The sequence below is a fragment of the Doryrhamphus excisus genome, chromosome 15, assembly GCF_030265055.1.
Source record: "Doryrhamphus excisus isolate RoL2022-K1 chromosome 15, RoL_Dexc_1.0, whole genome shotgun sequence".
In the NCBI taxonomy this organism is placed as follows: Eukaryota; Metazoa; Chordata; class Actinopteri; order Syngnathiformes; family Syngnathidae; genus Doryrhamphus; species Doryrhamphus excisus.
In genome coordinates this window covers 6,068,085-6,090,009 of record NC_080480.1, presented here as the reverse complement: position 1 = coordinate 6,090,009, position 21,925 = coordinate 6,068,085, and the positions used below count along the sequence as shown (strand labels likewise).

The following is a 21,925-nucleotide window of genomic DNA, read 5'->3' as shown; positions in this document are numbered from 1 at the left end:
GACCTTGGGCGAGAGGCGGGGTACACCCTGGACTGGTCATCAGCCACTGGATGGGTCATAAACTTAATATACTAAATATAACCACAATTGTACATTCACTACATATAACACACACTTTCTGGTTCAGTTATTACCTATGAAATAATTCATACATGAAATAATTCACAAATAAAACCAAAAAAATGTGAATTATTGTAACCTTTAACTTTTTTTTAACAAGTTCCTTTATTCAAGATCATTCATACCCATACAGTCCACTGTGATGTTAATCATTGACAAAGAGAGTGCAAAGCTGTGAGATTTTCCTTTTGCATCTCCTCCTCAGTGGCGAATCACAGCACACAGCTGGTGAGGTGACGGACTGGCTGTGAAGCCCAACACCGGCGTCAAATCCACCTCTTCCGGCGAAATCCCAGGTGCGGGGGTGAATCGGAAGTGCTGGAGGAGGTGCGTGAAGAAGAGGAAGAGCTCCATCCGGGCCAGACCTTCACCTAGACAAGCCCTGCGGCCTGTAAAGCGAATGGCAGTGAGGCTAAAAAGTGGCTAAACAAGGAAAGAGTGGTTGTACCTGCAGAGAAGGGTAAGAAGGCATCCTTCCTGATGAATTTACCCTCCTCATCCAGGAAGTGGGAAGGGTTGAAGGTGTTTGGTGTCTTCCATTCAGTCTCATCATAGAGGACAGATGTCAGCAGAGGGAGCACAGTGGTCCCCTTGGTGGACAAAATCACAAAAAACACTAAGTATTATTTACTTGATTGGAATCCTTTATGGTCGGTGCCTGTCGTGGCGGCAATCCCAGAACCACATCAGCGGTGACAAATTCCATCAAGCAGGAGCCATAAAAGGCCTTTTTGGCCCATGGAATTCCTGAGGGAGCTGACAGGTTCAGGGAGACCATGGAGAAACGACTTCTGGACGGCTTCAAATAGATTCTTATCCACCATCTCATGAGAGGGAAACAATACACTGTGGACTCCATGTCACGGGGAGGGTGTGCTGCTGTCCTCAACTCGAGATGTTGTGGACAGATGGTAGGACATCCTCAATCCCAGCAGTGCCTGCGGACTCCACGGTGGACTGTCCTATCTTGAGACTGAGGTAGCCGAGGTGGTTGAAAAGCTCCTCACATGGATAAAATCCACTGGACTTTTTGTCTGTATACAATTCCACAACCATGATAAAACTACACGGCTCGTCCTGGTCATGGAGTTATGGACCAAGTCTTCCTTGAGGCTCTGCATCGGTCCGTCATGGTGAAGAGGGATCTGAACCGCAAGCCAAAGCTCTCAGTTTCCCCATCTGTCTGTGTTCCTACCCTCACCAGTGAGTTTTAGGTCCTGAAAGGACAAGATCGTGGGTCAGGATGCCTCCCAGACGCCTCCCTGAGGAGGTGTTTGTAGCACATCCGACCAGACGGAGGCCTCAGGAAAGACCCAAGACACATTGGAGATAGCCTATCTTTCCATCTGACCTGGGAATGCCCCAGGGTCCACGGGAATCTTGACGAAGCAGCTGCGGAATGGGAAGTCTAGGATAGTCTTCTCGTCTTAAGCTACCCAAGATGGACGGATGGAGCATCTGACCTTTCCGATGAAGTATCCCTGGAAGGTGACATCTCTGCTGGTGCTGTGATTGATCGACATGGGGACGATGTTGGCCAGCCTCTGCGTCTCATGGATGACTGCGTCGGTGTAAGGCAGGTTCTTCCTGTCCTCCATCTGGACCTGACGGACTCCCACCACCCTGCTCAGCTCCTCCTGAACCCGATCTGCAGGAGAAGGAACACTGATAGTCATGCCTGCCTCTTTTTTTTTTCCATGCATTATTATGATGATTTGTACCTTGTATATGAGGGTACTTGGACATGAAAAGTAGACTCCAGCGAAGGGTGTTAGATGTTGTTTCAGTTCCAGCGCCAAATAAATCCATCACACTGTAGACCAGGTTTTCATCATGGTAATGTAACCCCTGGCTGTCAGACTCCTAAAAAAACAACAGATATGTTCTACATGCATTCTTGCATTGAGGAGAGGTGTAAAGATGAGGATGTCCTACCTCCAGGTTTAGCTTACGTGTCCAGAAAGCATCGACGAAGCAGCGACATATATCAGGGTTGAAAGTCTCCTTTAGATTGTTTATTAATTGCAATACAAGCTGCTTGTTATTCTCTATAGCTCTCATTAAATCGCTCCAGTTTTTAATCCAAGGGCCCAGCCATGGAAAGACATCATAGATCTGTCATGAAGCAAATAGACATTATTGCCTTTGCTGCATTTTCCATTTTACCCTTTTACTATATATTTTGCAGTTAACAAAGTTACATTTGTGGGTCAAAATTATTATTATTATTAATTATTATTTATTATTATTTAATTATTATTTTTTCACAGTTGCTGTCTTAAATTTTGAAAACTGTGGCAAGTATATATATTTATTTACAAATGTTATATTGGGAGCTAGGAGACCAGGGTTCAATTCCACCCTCGGGCATCTCTGTGTGGAGTTTGCATGTTCTCCCCGTGCATGCGTGGGTTTTCTCCGGGTACTCCGGTTTCCTCCCACATTCCAAAAAAACATGCTAGGTTAATTGGCGACTCCAAATTGTCCATAGGTATGAATGTGAGTGTGAATGGTTGTTTGTCTATATGTGCCCTGTGATTGGCTGGCCACCAGTCCAGGGTGTACCCCGCCTCTCGCCCGAAGACAGCTGGGATAGGCTCGAGCACCCCCGCGACCCTCGTGAGGAAAAGCGGTAGAAAATGAATGAATGAATGAATGTTATATTGGGTTCTGACACCAAAACAATAGTGCTGCCTTTTATAATAGAGTTTGAATAGAATTGTGTCATCTTTTTAGGTGCTCAAAGTACACAATGGGTTGGTGTAGTACCAGGATGGAAGGTGATCCAGCCAGACGTGTGGCCTCTTGATCATTGGCCAATATATCTCGTAGGACCGGATCTTTGTAGCCAAACCTCTTTCCGAAGATGGTGGCAGAAATGATATTTGAAGTTGAATAAGTGATTGGCATTTTGGTGTCAAATGCTTTACCTGAAAGGAAAGACAGAATACATTAGAAAGGACAGAAAAAGGCAATGTGGATTTCATAAAAAAAGGTTACCTTCATGTTTTTGAAACTCTTCAGTCAGGTATTGACACTCCTCAATGATTTTCTGCTCACTGAGCCTCTTTCCCATCCCAAAATCTCTCAGGGTTGTTAAAGTGAAACGTCTCATTTCTTTCCAGGAATCACCATTGGAGAGTACGATGCCTGTAAGAAAGTGCCAAGTGTGTTTCAGAGACAGATATAACCTTTGGGATTACATCTTATTTTAATTTAGAATTAAGAAAATGACTCCTCGCTCCTCTCTGAGCTACCACCATATTGTGTCTGTGTCCCAATGATCATAGGGGCAACCACGAACAGCTCCCGAGTGAGGGGCGAGACAACTGATAGATGAAATATGGCTCCATGATGAGTAAGATAAATGGACCTAGTTTTGCTTTGCCTGGACGTGGGTCACAGAGGCCCTCTTCTGGAGCCATGATGACGAGTGTTTGGTGGCTGGGCCTGCACCCATGGGGACCGGCCGGGCACACCCCAAAGAGGCAACATGGCCCCCCACCCTCCAATGAGCTCACCAATAGCTCTCAAGAAAACACCATGCTGGCTTCATCGAACCATGACCTTCAACTCTCACTGGTTTGGTTCACAGCCGAGTGTGGAGCAGTCAGGATGAGAATCAGCACATCCAAGTCCGCATCTATGGTTCTTGCCCAGGAGTTTTAAGTACTTCAGCGTCTTGTTCACAGGTGAAAGAAGGCTGGAACCTTGAAATTGGTGCGGCGTCTGCAGTGATGGAGATATGCATCTGTCCATTGTGGCGAAGAGGCAAAGCTTTCAATTTACCGGTTCCATCGACGTTCCAACCCTCACTCATGAGTGACTAAGCTCTCCCATCGAGATACGGTGAGAAGGTCTATCATCTGGGGGAAACTTTGAGTTGATGTGTTGCTCCTTGATACTAAAGGGAGCCAGATGAGGTGGCTCAGCCATTTGGTGAGGATGCCGCTTAGGATGATGTGTTCAGGGCACATCTGACTGGCAGGAGGCCTTGGGGAAAACCCAGAACACATTGGAGAGACGAAGTCTCTCAATTGGTCTTCCCTGCCTAAGCTGCTGCCCCCACAAGAAGACCTCAGATAAACCAAAGAAGATGGGTGGAAGAAAAATAAAATAATTTTAAAAAACAGCATAAAAAATTAAAAATCAGCACTATTTTGTCTAAATATTTAGAGAAAAAAAGTTCTAATCTACCAAAAAAAAATCATAATTTTAGCAGAATTTTTTTTTAAGAGAAATTTTTAATTTTATTATGATAAACAAAACGACAAATAAAGTAATGATTTTTGGAAAATTAGGTTGCGGACAAAATTCAAATGTTCCAAGGATAAAGTCAAAATATTATGGGAATAAAGTCATAATTCTGTGATTGGCTGGCGACCAGTCCAGGGTGTACCCTGATTCTCGCTCAAAGACAGCTGGGATAGGCTCCAGCATGCCTGCGACCCTCGTGAGGATAAGCGGTAGAAAATGAATGAATGAAGGTTGCGGAAAAAATTCAAATGTTCCAAGGATAAAGTCAAAATATTATGGGAATAAAGTCCTAATTCTGTGATTGGCTGGCAACCAGTCCAGGGTGTACCCTGCCTCTCGCTCAAAGACAGCTGGGATAGACTCCAGCATACCTGCAACCCTTGTGAGGATAAGCGGTAGAAAATGAATGAATGAATGAATGAAAAAAAAGTCATAATCCCGGGAAAACATTACAAGAGTCTTGTTGGGTCAGTTCTCCCTCAAGAAGTTCTCCCTCCCCCCTTTGTCGCTTTACAGCCATTTGCCTTGAGTCTCTGACTTCCAGTTACGCCAAGATCGATATGGGCTTATGCAAATACTCATTTATTTTTATCGGACTTTGTGTCACAAACAATTAAATCTAGCAACATGCAGATGCAGCTACAGTATTCTAATGTCTACATTTTTTTAATTCATTATGAAGCACACAGATTTGGACAACTGTTTTCAACAACTCTATTGACATAAGAAAGCCTTACCATGCCCTTTGGTGAAATCATGGAATAGAGGACCTAATTCTCTGTCCCCAAACTCCTCAGCATGGTTTATGAGAGCTTGTCGGACTGTCTTGCTTCCAGCTAGGACCACAATCTTTTTGAGTCCCAAGTGGAGGGTGAAGACTGGTCCATACTTTTTAGACAGCTAAAGAAATAATGCTTAGGTTGGGACAGTCTTGTAGGTAAACACACTAAAGGCCTCACCTTAAAAAGGGACTGATCAAGCCTGGAGAGATCCACCTGAAGCAGGTTACCAAGCAAGGGAAGACATCTGGGCCCAGGAGGATGCGTGTGTTTACCTTGGAAAGTCCAACTGGAGTACAAAAGGTGGATGACCAGGAAGCCTGCGAGGATCCCCAACAAGGAGGACAACGCAGGAACCTGCAGGAGCTCTTCAAACATGTTGTGGCAGGGCACGCACCTTCCTTCACAAACACACTTACTGGACACGCTCAGTTGCTCTCTGTCAATGATCAGTAGGATCTAGTCCTCCAATCACACACCAGTGGGTGTGTTGAATGACCACAGCAAAATAAATAGATAAAAATAAGATCCAAAGGTCATAGAGGCATGTAAGGTGAAAAATATGATTGTCTTCACTAGGCACTGCTTCACTTTCTGAGTCAAGGTTTGTTTTTGAGGCAACGACACCCTCACAAGGGTCGCGGGGGGGCGCTGGAGCCTATCTCAGCTGTCTTCGGGCGAGAGGCGGGGTCCACCCTGGACTGGTGGCCAGCCAATCACAGGGCACATATAGACAAACAACCATTCACACTCACATTCATACCTATGAATTTGGAGTCGCTAATTAACCTAGCATGTTTTTGGAATGTGGGAGGAAACCGGAGTATCAACCAGTGAATAACAAGACATAAAATTCAGTAGTTTTCTTGTGAAATTATAGTTTTAAAATGTGCTGTGGACCAATAAAAATAAGCTTTGGTGGCAAAATGCCCCTGGCCTGCACTTTGGACACCCCCGTTTTAGACCAGAGAGTAGGGAAAAAAAAGGCTGTTCTTCATGGATCTGAAAATAAGCTGAGTTTACATTTGTTTCTTCTATTGAAACACACTTTCTTTTTGGAATTTTTTTGGAATGTGGGAGGAAACCGGAGTACCCGGAGAAAACCCACGCATGCACGGGGAGACCATGCAAACTCCACACAGAGATGGCCGAGGGTGGAATTGAACCCGGGTCTCCTAGCTGTGAGATCTGCGCGCTAACCACACATCCACCGTACAGTCCGGGTTCACAATCATGATAATATAATTGTACTTGAATGCTGATATGTATGTGGACATTGCGTGTAGAGGGAATGGGTGATAAACGATATCAGTTTGGCTTATGATAGATTGTGACTCTATGGCTTTGCTGTGATAAAGTATCATCTCACCGTCTCCTTTACAAAGTGTGAGCGGCAAGCTGCAACACAGAGTCTGATGCTTTTTTTTTTAAACTTTATTGCTAACCACAGCACACTGACAGCAGGACACGGTTCCAACGCCGTGCTATTAAACTCTCATATGTGTTTTCCCGTCATTCTCCACAGTACCAACAGCTACATTTCCTCCTCATTCACCACTGTGATAGTAGGAACATCAGAATTCTGGACATGAACATACCATACGCGGCACGGCGGTCGAGTGGTTAGCACGCAGACCTCACAGCTAGGAGACCAGGGTTCAATTCCACCCTCGGCCATCGCTGTGTGGAGTTTGCATGTTCTCCCCGTGCATGCGTGGGTTTTCTTCGGATACTCCGGTTTCCTCCCACATTCCAAAAACATGCTAGGTTAATTGGCCACTCCAAATTGTCCATAGGTATGAATGTGAGTGTGAATGGTTGTTTGTCTATATGTGCCCTGTGATTGGCCGCCTCTCGCCCGAAGACAGCTGGGATAGGCTCCGCGACCCTCGTGAGAAAAAAATGAATGAATGAACATACCATACATGCAGCCAGTTGAGGAATCAACGTGAATGAAGGTTCTGTTTTTTGAGTGTTTATGTTCCTTTTCAACAAGACAGCAGATATTCTCTTTCTATGTATCTTGGGAATAATTATCGAGTCAATATGAGGGAATTATGAATTCCTTCAATCATATCAAAGCCAGGCGTGGTATGAATTATTGGACCTTTGCTCAGCTTTTTATCTGGGAGACTAATATTAACTACCTAATCTACACACTAGAGGCGTTTGGCACCTGGGCTTGTTGCCCATTGTCCACAATCCTTACGTGAAACAAGAACACACACATACGCTCCATTTCCATCATGTGACCTTCATGTCAAACAAGCGACATTGTTTTTCTTGGGAGCGCTCTCTTTCTCTTTTCTTTGCAATTCCTGTTTCAGTAAAACATCAAACTCACTGACATATAGCCAATTGGGTGTGGCTGCCATAGGGCAAGTCAAGTATGCCATTGCAGAGTGCAATCATAAGTGCAAACAATGCAGGAATGGGACGTGCTCCAAGGAACAGGGACATAGAACAAAGGAACATAGAACAGGCTGACTTATTGACAACAAATACCAGCTTCCCAATCATTGCCTCAGACAAACTTGTTGGAAACAGTACCTTGTATTAGGGGATATTTAACCATCAATAGCAAGGCCCATCTTAGTGTGGTGGCAGTGGTGTCCGTGCCTGCAGCAAAGAGTTTGAGCACGACATGAACCATGTTGTCCTCACTGAAGTGGTTCTGCTCATCAGATAGATCCTGGGGGAGCGAGAATGACCACACATTTAACATCAAATTAGAAATATAGCAGCACTCCATTGAAAGAGTCGACAAACCTGTTTTTGCTTGCGCATGAAGAAGCAGTCCGCCAGGCCCCTTGCATGCCGTTTGTACTCCTGAGTCACATGGGCCACCACAGAAATGGCCTTTGGATCTCCAGCCTTCATGGTGAGCAACCATCCCCCGTCTGCACAACCTGCTTCTCCACAGCATCACACATCAGGTGTGTGTGTAAATATCCGCTGCTACCTGCTCCCGAGCTTCGTCCCCGAGAAAGAACCATCATCCACTGACTCGTCTATCCTGACTTCAGTGTGGCAGACAGAATAAGACCCTCACCCTGATTCAGCTTGTGAAATATTGGGTAGATATGGCGTTCTCCAAAATCCTCTGCATGGTTGACCAGAGACTCCTTGACCGTCTTGTATCCTACCAGAACCACCACTTTCCTGGTGAAAATGTAGATCATAAACACCGAGCCGTAAGAGAAGAGCAATGAGCGGTATATGAGTTTAGCATGAGGACAAGTCGCATACGGTGTTTATTTACCTTAAAGGCTAATGTGGAGCCTCTTGAGATCGAGCTGTAGCAGGTTGTCCATCACAGGCAAAGGTCTGGGCCCTGGAGGCCCCTTCCTAGGTTCCTGCAAAGCGAAGCACCTGGAGGCAAAAGCCAAGAGGAAAATCACGGCCACACCGCCCAGTACGCTGCTGGAACTGGACAAGATGAAGGCCTGAAAGTCTTCCCAAGGAGACATTGTTTGGACAGCAGGAGCTCTGGATGTTATCTAAGACTTCCACTCTTTTCTTTCCTGGAGTGTTGCTCCAGGTGTCCCCCCTTTATTTAAATGAATATTTGGATATTTGATCCTTGTGTAAATGGTTAATGAGTTCAACACAAGAAGCCAACTTTGCCTTTAGCCCGTTCTATGTCATAGTCAAACACAAGATGGCCAGGTGGATCGGTTCGTTGCTTTGAAGAGGGAGTTTGAGAAAAAGGAAGGGAAAGACCCAAGACACATTGGAGAGACTATGTCTCTTAACTGGCCCTGGAACACCTTCCATCTTTGCTACCTGGGCCTCCATGGGGTGGGCGGGCCTTGCCTCCTCCATCCCTGAGCGGGGCAGTCCTGTGTCGGTGGTTGAGTTTGGGGTGGCCTGGGTGGTTGGTGGCGTGGGGGGACGGTGCCTGCGGCTGCGAGCGGGCTTCTTTTTCCCGGCTGACGGGGGTGCCTCTGGTCCCTTGTGGGGTGTGGTCTCTCACCAGTATCGGGGGTTGGTTCTGTTTCTGGTCGGGATTGTCTTTCTGCGGCTGTTTGCTGGTCTCCCCAGGGCGGTGGGGTCAGTGGTTCTCTGGTGGTGGGGGGCTCAAGCCTGGCTGTGTGGGGCGGGGTCTGCTGGGTCCCTCTCCTTTCATACATTCTCAGTGACAATTACGCATTCACACACACACCTCCAGAAATACCTGCACAATGCATGTCCACACACAAAATAGAAGACATGAGTCTGTTCTTATTGTTGTTTATCCAGGCTGTTATTTTGAAACATGTTTCTTATGTATTCATTTTGATTTAGACGTTTTAGACACACCTTGTTGTTGCCTTTTGTGCTTTTATAAACCATAATATAAACTATAACTCTAAACTATTCTGTACAGCACTTTGGTCCACTGCGCTGTTTTTTTTAAAGTGCAAATAAAGTTAGATTGGATTGGAAATGCATCAAAGGCACCATGATGATGGCGGACATAACAGCAGTTTGCATCAGCGGCGACTGACAGCACACAGCTGGTGAGGCAGCGGTTTGAGCGACATGCTCATCACTGGCGTCAAATCCAGCTCGTCCTCCGACATCCCGGGTGGCGGTGTGAAGCGAAAACGCTGAAGGAGGGTGCTGAAGAAGAGGAAGAGCTCCATCCGAGCCAGACCTTCGCCGAGACAAACCCTGCGGCCTTCAAGAGAATCAGTAGACTTGATGTTTTGCTTCATGGCGGCCATGTTTTTCAACCAACTTTGCTTACATTTTACAGACTTGAGAGGTTGTACCTGCAGAGAAGGGCATGAAGGCATCCCGCTTGATGAATTTACCCTCCTCATCCAGGAAGTGGGAAGGGTTGAAGGTGCTTGGCGTCTCCCACTCACTCTTATCATAGTGGACAGACATAAGTAAAGGCAAAATTATGGTGCCCTGTGGAGGAGATGACATTATACCGTACGTCCAAACTATGTAGAGATCCAACAAAGAAAGAAGCAAACCTTTTCAAGAAAGTGGCCCTGAAAGGTGACATCCCGGCTGGTTTGGTGAGGAATGGTTATGGATGCGATGTTGGCAAACCTCTGCGTCTCGTGGATGACAGCGTTGGTGTAGTGAAGGTTCTTGCGATCCTCCATACAAACCTGGCGGCTTCCGATCACGCTGCTCAGTTCCTCCTGGACACGATCTTCACGGAAATAGACAAATATTTGACTGCAGACGGTCACGGTCTCTTGGATTAACAGATTAACAGTCCGAATCAGCACTTCCAAGTCAGAGTCCATGAAGTTCTCGCATGAAAAAGGGTGGAGTGGGGATGAGACTTTATGCAAGATGGACGGGTGCATTGGTGCACCATCTGCAATTATGTGGACTCTGCATTGGTCTGTTTTGGTGAAGTGGAAGCTGTCGATTATCCCACGATTACCTGTCATCATGAGCTTTGGGTAGTGACCCGAAGGACCAGATCACAGGTACAAGGTGCCAGAGATGAGGTGAGAAGGACCATCATCTGGGAGAAACCCAATGCTCCCCTACACTGAGAAGAGCCAGATGAGGTGTCTGGTCAGGACAGCTCCCGAATGTCTCCCAAGGGAGGTGTTCAGAGCACATCCAACCAGTAGGAGACCCAGGACACGTAGAGGCCACGTATACATGGACCCAAATATTCCAATTCCATTCGGGTTATTTGCACTTGTATACACCTCAAGTGCCAATCCGAATATATAATCGGATTCACAGGGGTGGAATATTCCTTTCCCCTTTCCACTGACAACTTTCCGATTGAGCGGGTACAAGATACCGCAATCGGAAAGTTGTCAGGGTGCGTTCTTTCAGCGCATGCTCAGCTGTGACGTAACACGCAGATGTCTCTCAGGTTTTGAAAATGGCGGCGAGCAGTCCAAATTTCGATGAATCACGTGATATTGTTTACGTTTTACTGCGCATGCCCCATTGACTATTCCGTTTGATTATATCGGTGCATGTAGACAGGAGATTGGAATATTCCTTTCCATGTATACACTGTTTTCTGGTACATCATTCGGAAAGAGGAAAATCTCCTCATGTAAACGTGGCCTGGAAACACCTTGGGATCCGCTGGGAGGAGCTGGACAAACTGCTGCCAACCTCGGATAATCGGAAGAATGGACGGCTTAATCATCCTAAAGCTACCTTTGTGTGATTACTTGTTGCTAGGCAGAGTTTGTTGGGCTCCAATATAAATACGAATTGTAAAGAAAGAGAAACAGAGCACCATGATGGAATACCTTGGATTTCGGGATATTTGGCCATCAAGAGAATGGCCCATCTTAGTGTGGTGCCACTGGTGTCCGTTCCTGCTGCTAAGAGATTGGCCACGACAAAAACCAGGTTGTCGTCGGTGAAGTGGTTCTGCTCAACAAGGGGAAGCAAGAATGGACAAACATTTCACATAAAAAAATTGAAGATATAGCAGCACTCCATTGAAAGAATTGACAAACCTGCTCTTTTTGCTTGCGTATAAAGAAGCTGTCGGCGAGCCCCCTGCACACTTCAGGGTTCAGGTTCTCCTTCACTTTGGCCAGCTGGTCCTTTATGTCCTGGACGTTTGCATCGCGGCTCTCTAGAATCATCTGCCGGTGTTGAACCCATCTGAACAGCCATTTAAAGCTGTTGTAAAGCTAGAACAAGTGACAATCGTGATTTTTTTTTTTTGGGATGGAAAATCATCATTTTGTGGTCACCCACACAACACTTCCCCTAGGGGTCGTGCGCCTTGGGGGGTCGGGTTTCACATCCGTTTCTGGGTTTTCTGGTGGTGGTCATTAGTGGTGGGCAAAACCGTTCATTTCAGTGAACCGGATCATTCCGATTGATTCAGTAAAAAGAGCAGTTCATTTGGATCAATTGGTCGTTAGCCTCCACCCTCAGGGCATCTCTGCGTGGAGTTTGCATGTTCTCCCCCGTGCATGCGTGGGTTTTCTCCGGGTACTCCGGTTTGTGAGTGTGAATGGTTGTTTGTCTATATGTGCCCAGTGATTGGCTGGCAACCAGTCCAGGGTGTACCCCGCCTCTCGCCCGAAGACAGCTGGGATAGGCTCCAGCGACCCTCGTGAGGATAAGCGGTAGAAAATGAATGAATGAATGAATGGACTGAACGGGTATTTTAGGGGCGGTGACCGTGTTCGTTCTGTTCACCAAAAAAAGTACGAGTTCTTTTGACCGGTTCGTTCATGACCGTCACAGGTTTTGTTGTTGTCTGGTTCAAGTGGTTGATTCCACATTTGGTGCATGACTTTTGACGTTGAACCAAACAAAACCACACCTAAAGCCTCACCTGAGTTTGCTGAGATCCAAGCAAGAGGATTGTGTCATTGGCTCGAGTCACCATGGCGGTGAATCGAGTGTCGTTGTATTCAAATCGTCTCCCGTACACAATGGAACAGATGACATTGGCCGTGGCGTTACTCACTGGACTTGTATCGAATGGTTTCCCTGAAAAAAAGAGAAGTGATGAGGGATGACATAACTGTCACCCATTTCCACCAGTAAGGGGTGAATTTGTATGTTTGACATGTTGACAGTAACCACTGTCCAAGATGTCCAAGATCCTTTGATGATGGCCTACCTTCATACTTCTCAAAAAGGAGAACCAGGTGCTTGGACTCCTCTATGATTTTGTCTTCAGCAAGTCTTTTACCCATTCCGAAGTCTCTCAGAGTGCTGATGGTAAAACGTCTCAGTTCCTTCCACGAGTCTCCATTTGCAAACACAATTCCTAGAAAACACATCATTAAAAAACTCCTGCATCATGCAGGAATTTTCTAGAGGCAGAACATGTAAGATGTAAGAGGAAGCTTAGAAGCTAGAAAATAACAAAGATACAGATCACAAATTCCACAAATTCCGGCCATAAAAGTGAAGGAATCGGTGAGGAACCAGCAGTCATGAAGAAGTACAACCCTCACGGTGAACGAGTCCGACTTACTTCTGGAAAATCAAACCAAACTCAGTCACTGGTCATATCATACAGGTGATAAATCAGCTGATCTGATACCCCGTACTCCCGGAATACCTACCATAGGATTCCTTGAGGGACTTGGTTGGGCAAGGTCCATGCACCTTCAAGGACCCGTTAAATATATAGTAATATATAAAGCTGGTCCACGGTTCCACGACCAGCTCCCTCTGAATATGAGGTTCAATTAGGGCTCTCGTCTCCAGAACCCCTGAATGGTAGCTTCAACAGTGACTAGTGTTATGTGGATTTTTATTAGGGATTATCAGCCTGTTGTCCTAGCGATCAGGTCTGGTGCTTGTGTGTCGCATTATAGTAACATTCCTGTCTTGGAATATGTCTTTTCAATGACGTATATTACTTCATTTAGCCACTTTTATGTTTGAAAACAGAAGTAAAATTCATAGGTTCAAAGTGAACCTATGTTCAAAGTGTTCAGCGACAAATATACTTAAAAAAATTAAATAAAATTAAATGAAGGTTCAAGTCAAATAGAATCAAATTTGTTTCCCACAAAGATAAACAGATAAAAATAATGTCTGGCGTGCTGGTAGGAGTTGGCATGTCTTCATGTCGGCAAACAGTCCTCACGGTTCATTTGATTGGTCTAATATTGACATAAAAGTTGCTTTGGAATGATGTAATGCTGCAAAAGAACCTTGACATGGTGTCCGATGTCATATCTGTAAATGTCACCTTGCAATTGTTTGAAATATATACATTAGATTTTGAAATTTCAGTAAATTATCCCTTTCCGCATCCCGGACCCGGATAAGCGGAGGAAAACGGATGGATGGGTCCCTTTTTCAATTCAGTCATTCCTGTTTTTTTATAAATTGGACTTCAAATAGGTTGAGTGTTATATATCTATATCTACAGCTACGGATGAAACTAGAAAGCACGGCAACTTCAAAAACTGGCTTCAAATATCCTTGCAATTATTTTAAATAGAAATACTTTGACTAAGAAAAATCGATGTAATGTTAGAAGAAAAATCCGTCAATATTCAGAGAAAAAAAGCTTCATTTTTTAAGAAAAAAATTTGTCATTTTGTAACATCCAAGTGGCCTTTCATTTTTCACCCAATGACCCTCGTTGGAAAAAGTTAGGACACCCCATGTTTAACGGATAATACTCTTACCGTGACCATGATTCATATCGTCAAATATTGGGTAGACATGGCGTTCTCCAAACTCCTCTGCATGGTCGACCAGAGCCTCTTTCACCGTCTTGTATCCAGCCAGGACCACCATTTTCTTGATGCCAAAGTAGACCGTAAACACCGAGCCGTATCGTTCTGCGAGCTAAGAGAAGACCAATGAGTGGTGCATGATATTAGCATGAGGACTAGTCGCATACGGTGTTTATTTACCTCACAGAGGCTTTTCGGGAGCCTATTGAGATCGAGCTGCAGCAGGTTGCCAAGCAAGGGCAAAGGTCTTGGCCCTGGAGGCCCGTTCCGAGTTTCCTGCAAGGCGAAGCTCCTGGAGGCAAAAACCAAGAGGAACATCACGGCCACACTGCCCAGTACGCTGCTGGAACTGGACAAGAGGAAGGCCAGAAAGTCTTCCAAAGGAGACATTGTTTGGACAGCAGGAGCTATGGACGTCTTCGACACTGACCCTCTCTTCCTTCCTTTTGTTTGGGTTTTGGCACTGCCTCACACCCTTTTTATAGGCATGAATATTTAAAGGCAATACTTGTATAACTGCTTTGCCAAGCTAACACATTAAAAATTGTACATCATATAAATATCCTGTACATAATTGTAGAAGCATGAATAAGCATGTGGTTTTGGTCATTAACTGCATATTTTCACCAAGGACAGGTTTTTATTTAAGCAAATTAAATTACATTCTAGTAAAAAGTAGAGATGTGAAAAATAGCATCAACATAATCATTACTGAAAAAGATAAAAATGTGTCATCTATTTTCAAATGCTAAGTGGTGCAGAAAATGGATGGATGGATTGATGGAGACAAAGAAAATGGAAGACACAACTTCATGACATGGATCATTTGGACAACAAAGTGTGTCATCCGTGAGCTTGCAAATCATGGGAATGAAAAAAAGACGCCATCACGCTGATGCTCATCAGCATCGACTGACGGCACACAGCAGGTGATGCGGCGGACTGAGCGTGAAGCCCACCACTGGCGTCAAATCCAGCTCGTCCTCCGACATCCCTGGGGGAGGCGTGAAGCGAAAGCGCTGAAGGAGGGTGGTGAAGAAGAGGAAGAGCTCCATCCGGGCCAGACCTTCGCCGAGACAAGCCCTGCGGCCTTCAATCAGAATGAGTAGACTTGTTTGATTGATGTTTTGCTTCATGGCGGCCATGTTTTTCAACCACTTTTCCAGACTTGAGAGGTTGTACCTGCAGAGAAGGGCATGAAGGCATCCCGCTTGATGAATTTACCCTCCTCATCCAGGAAGTGGGAAGGGTTGAAGGCTCTTGGTGTCTCCCACTCACTCTTATCGCAGTGGACAGAAAAAAGGAGAGGCAAAACAACGGTGCCCTGCATGTGGGGGAGATGATGTTATACCGTACATCCAAACGCTGTCGCCGAGAAAGAAGCAAACCTTTTCGATGAAGTGGCCCTGGAAGGTGATGTCCTGGCTGGTTTGGTGGTGAATGGTTGTGGTTGCGATGTTGCTGAACCTCTGAATCTCATGGATGACGGCGTCGGTGTAGGGAAGGTTCTTGCGATCATCAGCGCAAACTTGGCGGCTTCCGATCACCCTGCTTAGCTCCTCCTGGACCCGATCTGGATGGTGGTAATGGTAATGGTAATGGTTTTACATCAGATTACAATTGAATGCATCAATCAGTTCACAGTTCCACATGTCCAAAAGGAGTAGGAAGAAGCAAAGCTTATTAATTCCTACCCCTCCATCTGGTACTTTTACAATCAGTAACTGTTACATTTGTTCACTTTCTGTTTTCCTAATATAGTAGAAGTTGTTTTTTTTTGGTCACACACAGAAGTACGAGGTGATATGACCATACAATGACATAATGGGTACCATAGCAACTGTCAATATAGTGATATATATATATATATATAGCACATCATGGCTGGTTCAATATTGTTTTATTTTATTTTACTTTATTTGTCCCGTACAGAAGTACGAGGTGATATGACCATATAATGACATAATGGGTACCATAGTAAGTGTCAATATAGTGATATATATAGCACATCATGACTGGTTCAAGACTCTTCATCCTTGTATTTAGCAAACATCAACTGCTTGTATTGTTTCTTGAATTGGCTCATCGTTGTGCATTGTTTGAGGTCCTTACTCAATCCATTCCATAGTTTGATTCCACATACTGAAATGCTATGGCTTTTTAACGTAGTCCTAGCATATAAGTGTTTCAAATTTAGTTCTTCCCTGAGATCATATTTCTTCTCTCTTGTGGCGTTCTTATTTAGAAACCAAATCCTTACAATACCGACTGATCATATGGAGAAATCATTTCCATATTCCTTCATTGAGGATATCAAGTCTATTGGATAACCAGATGGGCCGCACGTTGGCTAACCCTGCTCTTGTGAATGTGAGTGTTAGGTTGGCTACATGTCCAAGGATCATGGACCGATAACCAGGTTCAGACTACTTGTTGCTAGGCAGACTTTGTTGGGCTCTCCTGTAACGGCAGTACCTTGTATTAGGGGATATTTAACCATCAATAGCAAGGCCCATCTTAGTGTGGTGGAAGTGGTGTCCGTGCCTGCAGCAAAGAGGTTGCCAACAACATGAACCATGTTGTCCTCACTGAAGTGGTTCTGCTCATCAGATAGATCCTGAGGGAGCGAGAATGACCACACATTTAACATCAAATTAGAAATATAGCAGCACTCCATTGAAAGAGTCGACAAACCTCTTTTTGCATGCGCATGAAGAAGCAGTCCGCCAAGCCCCTGCAATCTTCAGGGTTCAGGTTCTCCTTCACTTTGGCCAGCAGGTCCTTTATGTCCTGGATGTTTTTCTGGAAGTTCTTTAGAACTATCTGCCGATCCCGAAACCAGCTAAACAGCCATGGAATGTTGTTGTAAAGCTGGAATAGGTGAAACGAGTTGTCATTTTTTGGAAAATGTTTGGGCAACTTTCCAATTATTCCAATGATATTTTCGCTTTTTCTGCAACCCATTTTCCCCAAAATTACAACTTTATTCACCCTTTTGTTTGTTGTGTTATAACATTTGTGTTGAATATTTCAACTTTATGCGACTAAAATCTTATTTTCATTATAGTCTTGTAAATATGACACTTTTCTTCTTTTTGTTAGATTACAACTTTTTCAATTTTTACTGTTCGGAGCGCTTTTCAGGCCAACAGCTTTTACCCGGACACAGCCCATACAGCAGGTAACTTCCTCTAAGGTTCAGTGTGACATCACAGGAAGCCGCTGTTAGAAAAAAAACTCTGAGAAAGTCAGCGTTCGGAGCGTCTTTCAGGGGATTATCTGAAGATTTGGCGTGAATACCAGAATACAACATTCATTCATTCAGCTGTCGGGGTACACCCTGGCCAGCCAATCACAGGGCACATATAGACAAACAACCATTCACACTCACATTCATACCTATGGACAATTTGGAGTCCCCAATTAACCTAGCATGTTTTTGGAATGTGGGAGGAAACCGGCGTACCCAGGGAAAACCCACGCATGCAAACTCCCCAAAGAGATGACCGAGATAACCCTAACCCTAACGTTTGGACAACTTTCCGTACGTAAAACCTCACCTCAATTTGTTTGGATCCAGTCAAAAGTAAGTTGTCTTTGACTCGTTTCACCATGGTGGTGAACTGAGCGTCGTCGTATTCAAATCGGCTCCCAAACACGATGGAACAGATGACATTGGACGCGGCGTTACCCAATGGTTGTGTTGTATCAAACGGCTGCCCTGCAAGACAGGTTTACTTTGGAACGATGTCCAAGGATATGATGCCAGGTACACATTTTCATTCATTCATTCATTCATTTTCTACCGTTTTTTCCTCACGAGGGTCGCGGGGGTGCTGGAGCCTATCCCAGCTGTCTTCGGGCGAGAGGCGGGGTACACCCTGGACTGGTGGCCAGCCAATCACAGGGCACATATAGACAAACAACCATTCACACTCACATTCATACCTATGGACAATTTGGAGTCGCCAATTAACCTAGCATGTTTTTGGAATGTGGGAGGAAACCGGAGTACCCGGAGAAAACCTATGCATGCACAAGGAGAACATGCAAACTCCACACAGAGATGGCCGAGGGTGGAATTGAACCCTGGTCTCCTAGCTGTGAGGTCTGCGCGCTAATCACTAGGTCGCCGTGCCGCCCGGTACACATTTTAGTATTTTAAAACTACCGTAAAACGGGGTTATAAGGGACGGCGGGGTAATAAAGGACAATTTTCAGGAATTTTTTTTCAATGTAATTCTGCCTTTTCATGTTAAACAGGAAGCTGTTTTGTGTGTTTTTCTTCAAAGACGCATATATTCTTGAAAAAATCGTCCAAAATACATGTTCCCGAAAATTGTCCCTGATTGCCCCGCCGTCCCTTATAATCCCGTTTTACGGTACCCAAATGTTTTGTTTATTAATACTGAATTCTACTAATTGCGATCCAGTCTGGATCCAATTAACCACACAAAAACAAAGGATGACTGCACAGTAGACGAGTGGTGTGTCGGTCATGAACGAACGGGTCAAAAGAAATAGTTCTTCTTTGTGAACGGAATGAACGAGGTCACCGCCCCTACAATATACGTTCAGTTGCAAATGGGTTTTTTTAATTGGCGGGACTATCTGCGTGCTTTGCCTGTTTTATCCTATCGTCGCGCCTCGCTCTGTGGGTGGGTGGGTTTAGCTGACTGAAGGACCGAGACCGAGAGATTGAACTAGTTCTTTTGACCCGTTTGTTCATGACAGACACACCACTAGACATCACGTTTTGTTGAGCTGTTGAGTCGGAACGAACGTGAACATGAGTGAACAGACTGACTCGATACGCCTGACCGGGTCTATGCAGGTGGGGATCACAGGCTAACGATCAATTGACCGAAATGAACGGATCTTTTTACTGAATGAACCGGTTCACTGAAATGAACGTTTTTTCCCACCACTACTGCACAGTAGACATGGGATCATTTCCTGTGGTGGCGAATATTCAACTCTGGCCAGCTAACGTCATAAGTCACTTCCCAAGCCCCGCCTCTTAAAGGCGCACACACAAAGTCACAGCCACTGTATTCAACTGAGCTGATATCCGAGCTGATAAGATCTGCTGGCGATAAAAAAAAAGGTGACGTCATACCTTCATGCTTCTCAAAAATAGGAATGAGGTGGCTGCACTCCTCCATGATTTTCTCTTCAGCGAGTCTTTTACCCATTCCGAAGTCTTTCAGAGTGCTGATGGCAAAACGTCTCAGTTCTTTCCACGAGTCTCCGTTTGCAAAAATAATTCCTGTCAAAGACGTCATTGGAAGTCACGTGACAACCTCGCCAACTTGAACAACGCACACAAGTGGCTCAAACGTTGTATTTTCCTAATAAGCAAACACTGAGTTACTTTATAGTGTAAGGCCAGGCCAGGGGGCAGGGGGTGTCCAAAGTGTGACCCGGGGGCCATTTGGGGACCAGTGTTTATTTTTATTTAATTGGCCACATTCTAAGGGATGATGAACGTTCTTACCGTGACCTCGACTCAGCTCCTCAAATATGGGCACGATGTGGCGCTCCCCAAACACGTCAGCGTGGGTGACCAGAGCCTCTTTGACCGTCTTGTATCCAGCCAGGATCACGACTTTAACGCCGCCCAAGTAGATTGTGAACACGGAGCCGTATTCTTCTGCAAGCTAACACAAGAGTGGTGTTTATTTTCCAATTACTTCCTTCTTGCAAATGTTGATCTTGTGATTATGACATTATTCCCATGATATTTTGACTTTATTCCAATAATAATGTCGCTGTTTCTGCGACAAACCCATTTTTCTATTCATCGCGGTGCTGGAGCCTATCCCAGCTGTCTTGGGCCAGAGGCGGGGTACACCCTGGACTCGTTGCCAGCCAATCACAGGGCACATATAGACAAACAACCATTCACACTCACATTCATACCTATGGCCAATTGTGGGAGGAAACCGGAGTACCCGGAGAAAACCCACGCGTGCAAACTCCACACAGAGATGGCCGAGGGTGGAATTGAACTTGCTGTGAGGCCTGTATGCTAACCACTCACACACTGTGCAACCCAATACAACATTCTAACTACATTTATAGGTGAGCATCGCAGGTCTCCTTTAAATTTCTTATTATTTTTCCAGGGTCCAGCAGGTCAATTAAAAATAATTCCAATGTTTCTCTCAGGTTTCCACCCTTAGACTGCTCTCTACTTTTCATGTTGTTTTCACCTCTAAATGCCACCTTTACGAGCAAAGGCTATCCTAGCCAATTGATTGATTGAATAAGTGGCCACACTTGGGCAACATCACATGTAAGACAGGCTGAAATAAATAAAGCTGACGCAGTATTTACCTCACAAAGGCTCAGGTGGAGCCTCTTGAGATCGAGCTGCAGCAGGTTGCCAAGCAAGGGCAAAGGTCTGGGTCCCGGAGGCCCCTTCCTAGTTTCCCGCAAAGCAAAGCGCCTGGATGCAAAAGCCAAGAGGAGCAGCACGGCCACACCGCCCAGTACGCTGCTGGAACTGGACAAGAGCGAGGCCAGAAAGTCTTCCCAAGGAGACATTGTTTGGACAGCAGGAGCTCCGGATGTCATCTGTGCAGACTTGAACTGGAACTTTGATCCATATGCTCCACCTTCCACACCCCCTTGAGCTTGTTAAGCTCTTAGAGTCTCATTTCAGGGGACTTTGGCCAGGTAACATATTGAAATGCTGTTATATATTTGTAGACTTTCACATTAGCAAGTGCTTGTGAGCGATATACTCTCCACATTTTCATGAAGGGTACTTTTTCCCCCATCAAATTCTAATTCAAATGCACAAAAAGAGCGATGGTGACATATGTTCTTATTAGCCAGTTTTACTCCATTATTCCCATCACTAATACTACCATATACATACATTCATATAGTAAGACCCTCAAAATATGCACAACGATGAGCCAATTCAAGAAACAATACAAGCAGTTGATGTTTGCTAAATACAAGGATGAAGAGTCTTGAACCAGTCATGATGTGCTATATATATCACTATATTGACACTTACTATGGTACCCATTATGTCAATGGATGGTCATATCACCTCATACTTCAGTACGGGACAAAAAATTACAAAAAAAAAACTGTATTATGGAAAGCAGGAAGTGAACAAATGTAACAGTTACTGATTGTAAAAGTACCAGATGGAGGGGTAGGATTTAATAAGCTTTGCTTCTTCCTACTCCTTTTGGACATGTGGAACTGTGAACTGATTATGTGATGCATTCAATTGTAATCTGATGCATGTTCAAATGAAATAAACCATTACCATAAGAATTACTGTCGGGGGTTCGTTCACGGGAGAAAATAAATTATTTACAGAAACAACATAAAAATATGATGGCTCAGACAAACAACAAAAATATACAAATCTAGAAGAAAATAATGCAAAAATGCAGGCACGTTACCAACAATGTAACCCTGTACCACTTCTACTCTCTCCTCAACAAAACAGCAACTACTCTCATATGGTCCCCTCTCATATGGTCCCCTCTCATATGGTCCCCTCTCATATGGTCCCCTCTCATATGGTCCCCTCTCATATGGTCCCCTCTCATATGGTCCCCTCTCATATGGTCCCCTCTCATATGG

At 44.9% G+C, this 21,925-nt stretch overlaps 2 protein-coding genes across 2 annotated transcripts; both read right to left on the bottom strand.

Annotated features, from left to right (window-relative positions):
• Positions 1–201: 201 nt before the first annotated feature.
• Positions 202–5,695, bottom strand: LOC131103336 (cytochrome P450 2K1-like). Its single transcript, XM_058049504.1, has 9 exons — positions 5,337–5,695; positions 5,115–5,277; positions 3,121–3,270; positions 2,890–3,050; positions 2,056–2,235; positions 1,842–1,983; positions 1,584–1,768; positions 569–710; positions 202–509 (listed from the first exon to the last, which is right to left on the bottom strand). Exons 1-9 carry the CDS (start codon positions 5,532–5,534, stop codon positions 322–324), a joined length of 1,509 nt encoding a protein of 502 aa, XP_057905487.1. The 5' UTR covers positions 5,535–5,695; the 3' UTR covers positions 202–321.
• Positions 5,696–9,309: 3,614 nt separating this feature from the next.
• On the bottom strand, positions 9,310–20,875 carry LOC131103424 (uncharacterized). Its single transcript, XM_058049708.1, has 18 exons — positions 20,651–20,875; positions 19,809–19,971; positions 19,431–19,580; positions 17,872–18,032; positions 17,006–17,182; positions 16,787–16,928; positions 15,700–15,884; positions 15,494–15,635; positions 15,225–15,401; positions 14,492–14,754; positions 14,261–14,423; positions 12,730–12,879; positions 12,439–12,596; positions 11,603–11,782; positions 11,390–11,513; positions 10,124–10,308; positions 9,914–10,055; positions 9,310–9,819 (listed from the first exon to the last, which is right to left on the bottom strand). Exons 1-18 carry the CDS (start codon positions 20,858–20,860, stop codon positions 9,632–9,634), a joined length of 3,060 nt encoding a protein of 1,019 aa, XP_057905691.1. The 5' UTR covers positions 20,861–20,875; the 3' UTR covers positions 9,310–9,631.
• Between the last annotated feature and the right edge of the window lie 1,050 nt (positions 20,876–21,925).

Excerpts from the sequence above, each read along its gene's own strand:
- LOC131103424 (XM_058049708.1), bottom strand. The coding sequence starts at position 20,860 with ATGTCTCCTTGGGAAGACTTTCTGGCCTCGCTCTTGTCCAGTTCCAGC. Across the intron at positions 15,402-15,493 it reads CTTCATGCCCTTCTCTGCAG|GCCGCAGGGCTTGTCTCGGC; the intron begins GTACAACCTCTC and ends TTCTGATTGAAG. Across the intron at positions 10,056-10,123 it reads AGGGCCACTTTCTTGAAAAG|GGCACCATAATTTTGCCTTT; the intron begins GTTTGCTTCTTT and ends TCTCCTCCACAG.
- LOC131103336 (XM_058049504.1), bottom strand. The coding sequence starts at position 5,534 with ATGTTTGAAGAGCTCCTGCAGGTTCCTGCGTTGTCCTCCTTGTTGGGG. Across the intron at positions 5,278-5,336 it reads TTGATCAGTCCCTTTTTAAG|CTGTCTAAAAAGTATGGACC; the intron begins GTGAGGCCTTTA and ends TTATTTCTTTAG. Across the intron at positions 2,236-2,889 it reads CTGGATCACCTTCCATCCTG|ATCTATGATGTCTTTCCATG; the intron begins GTACTACACCAA and ends GCTTCATGACAG.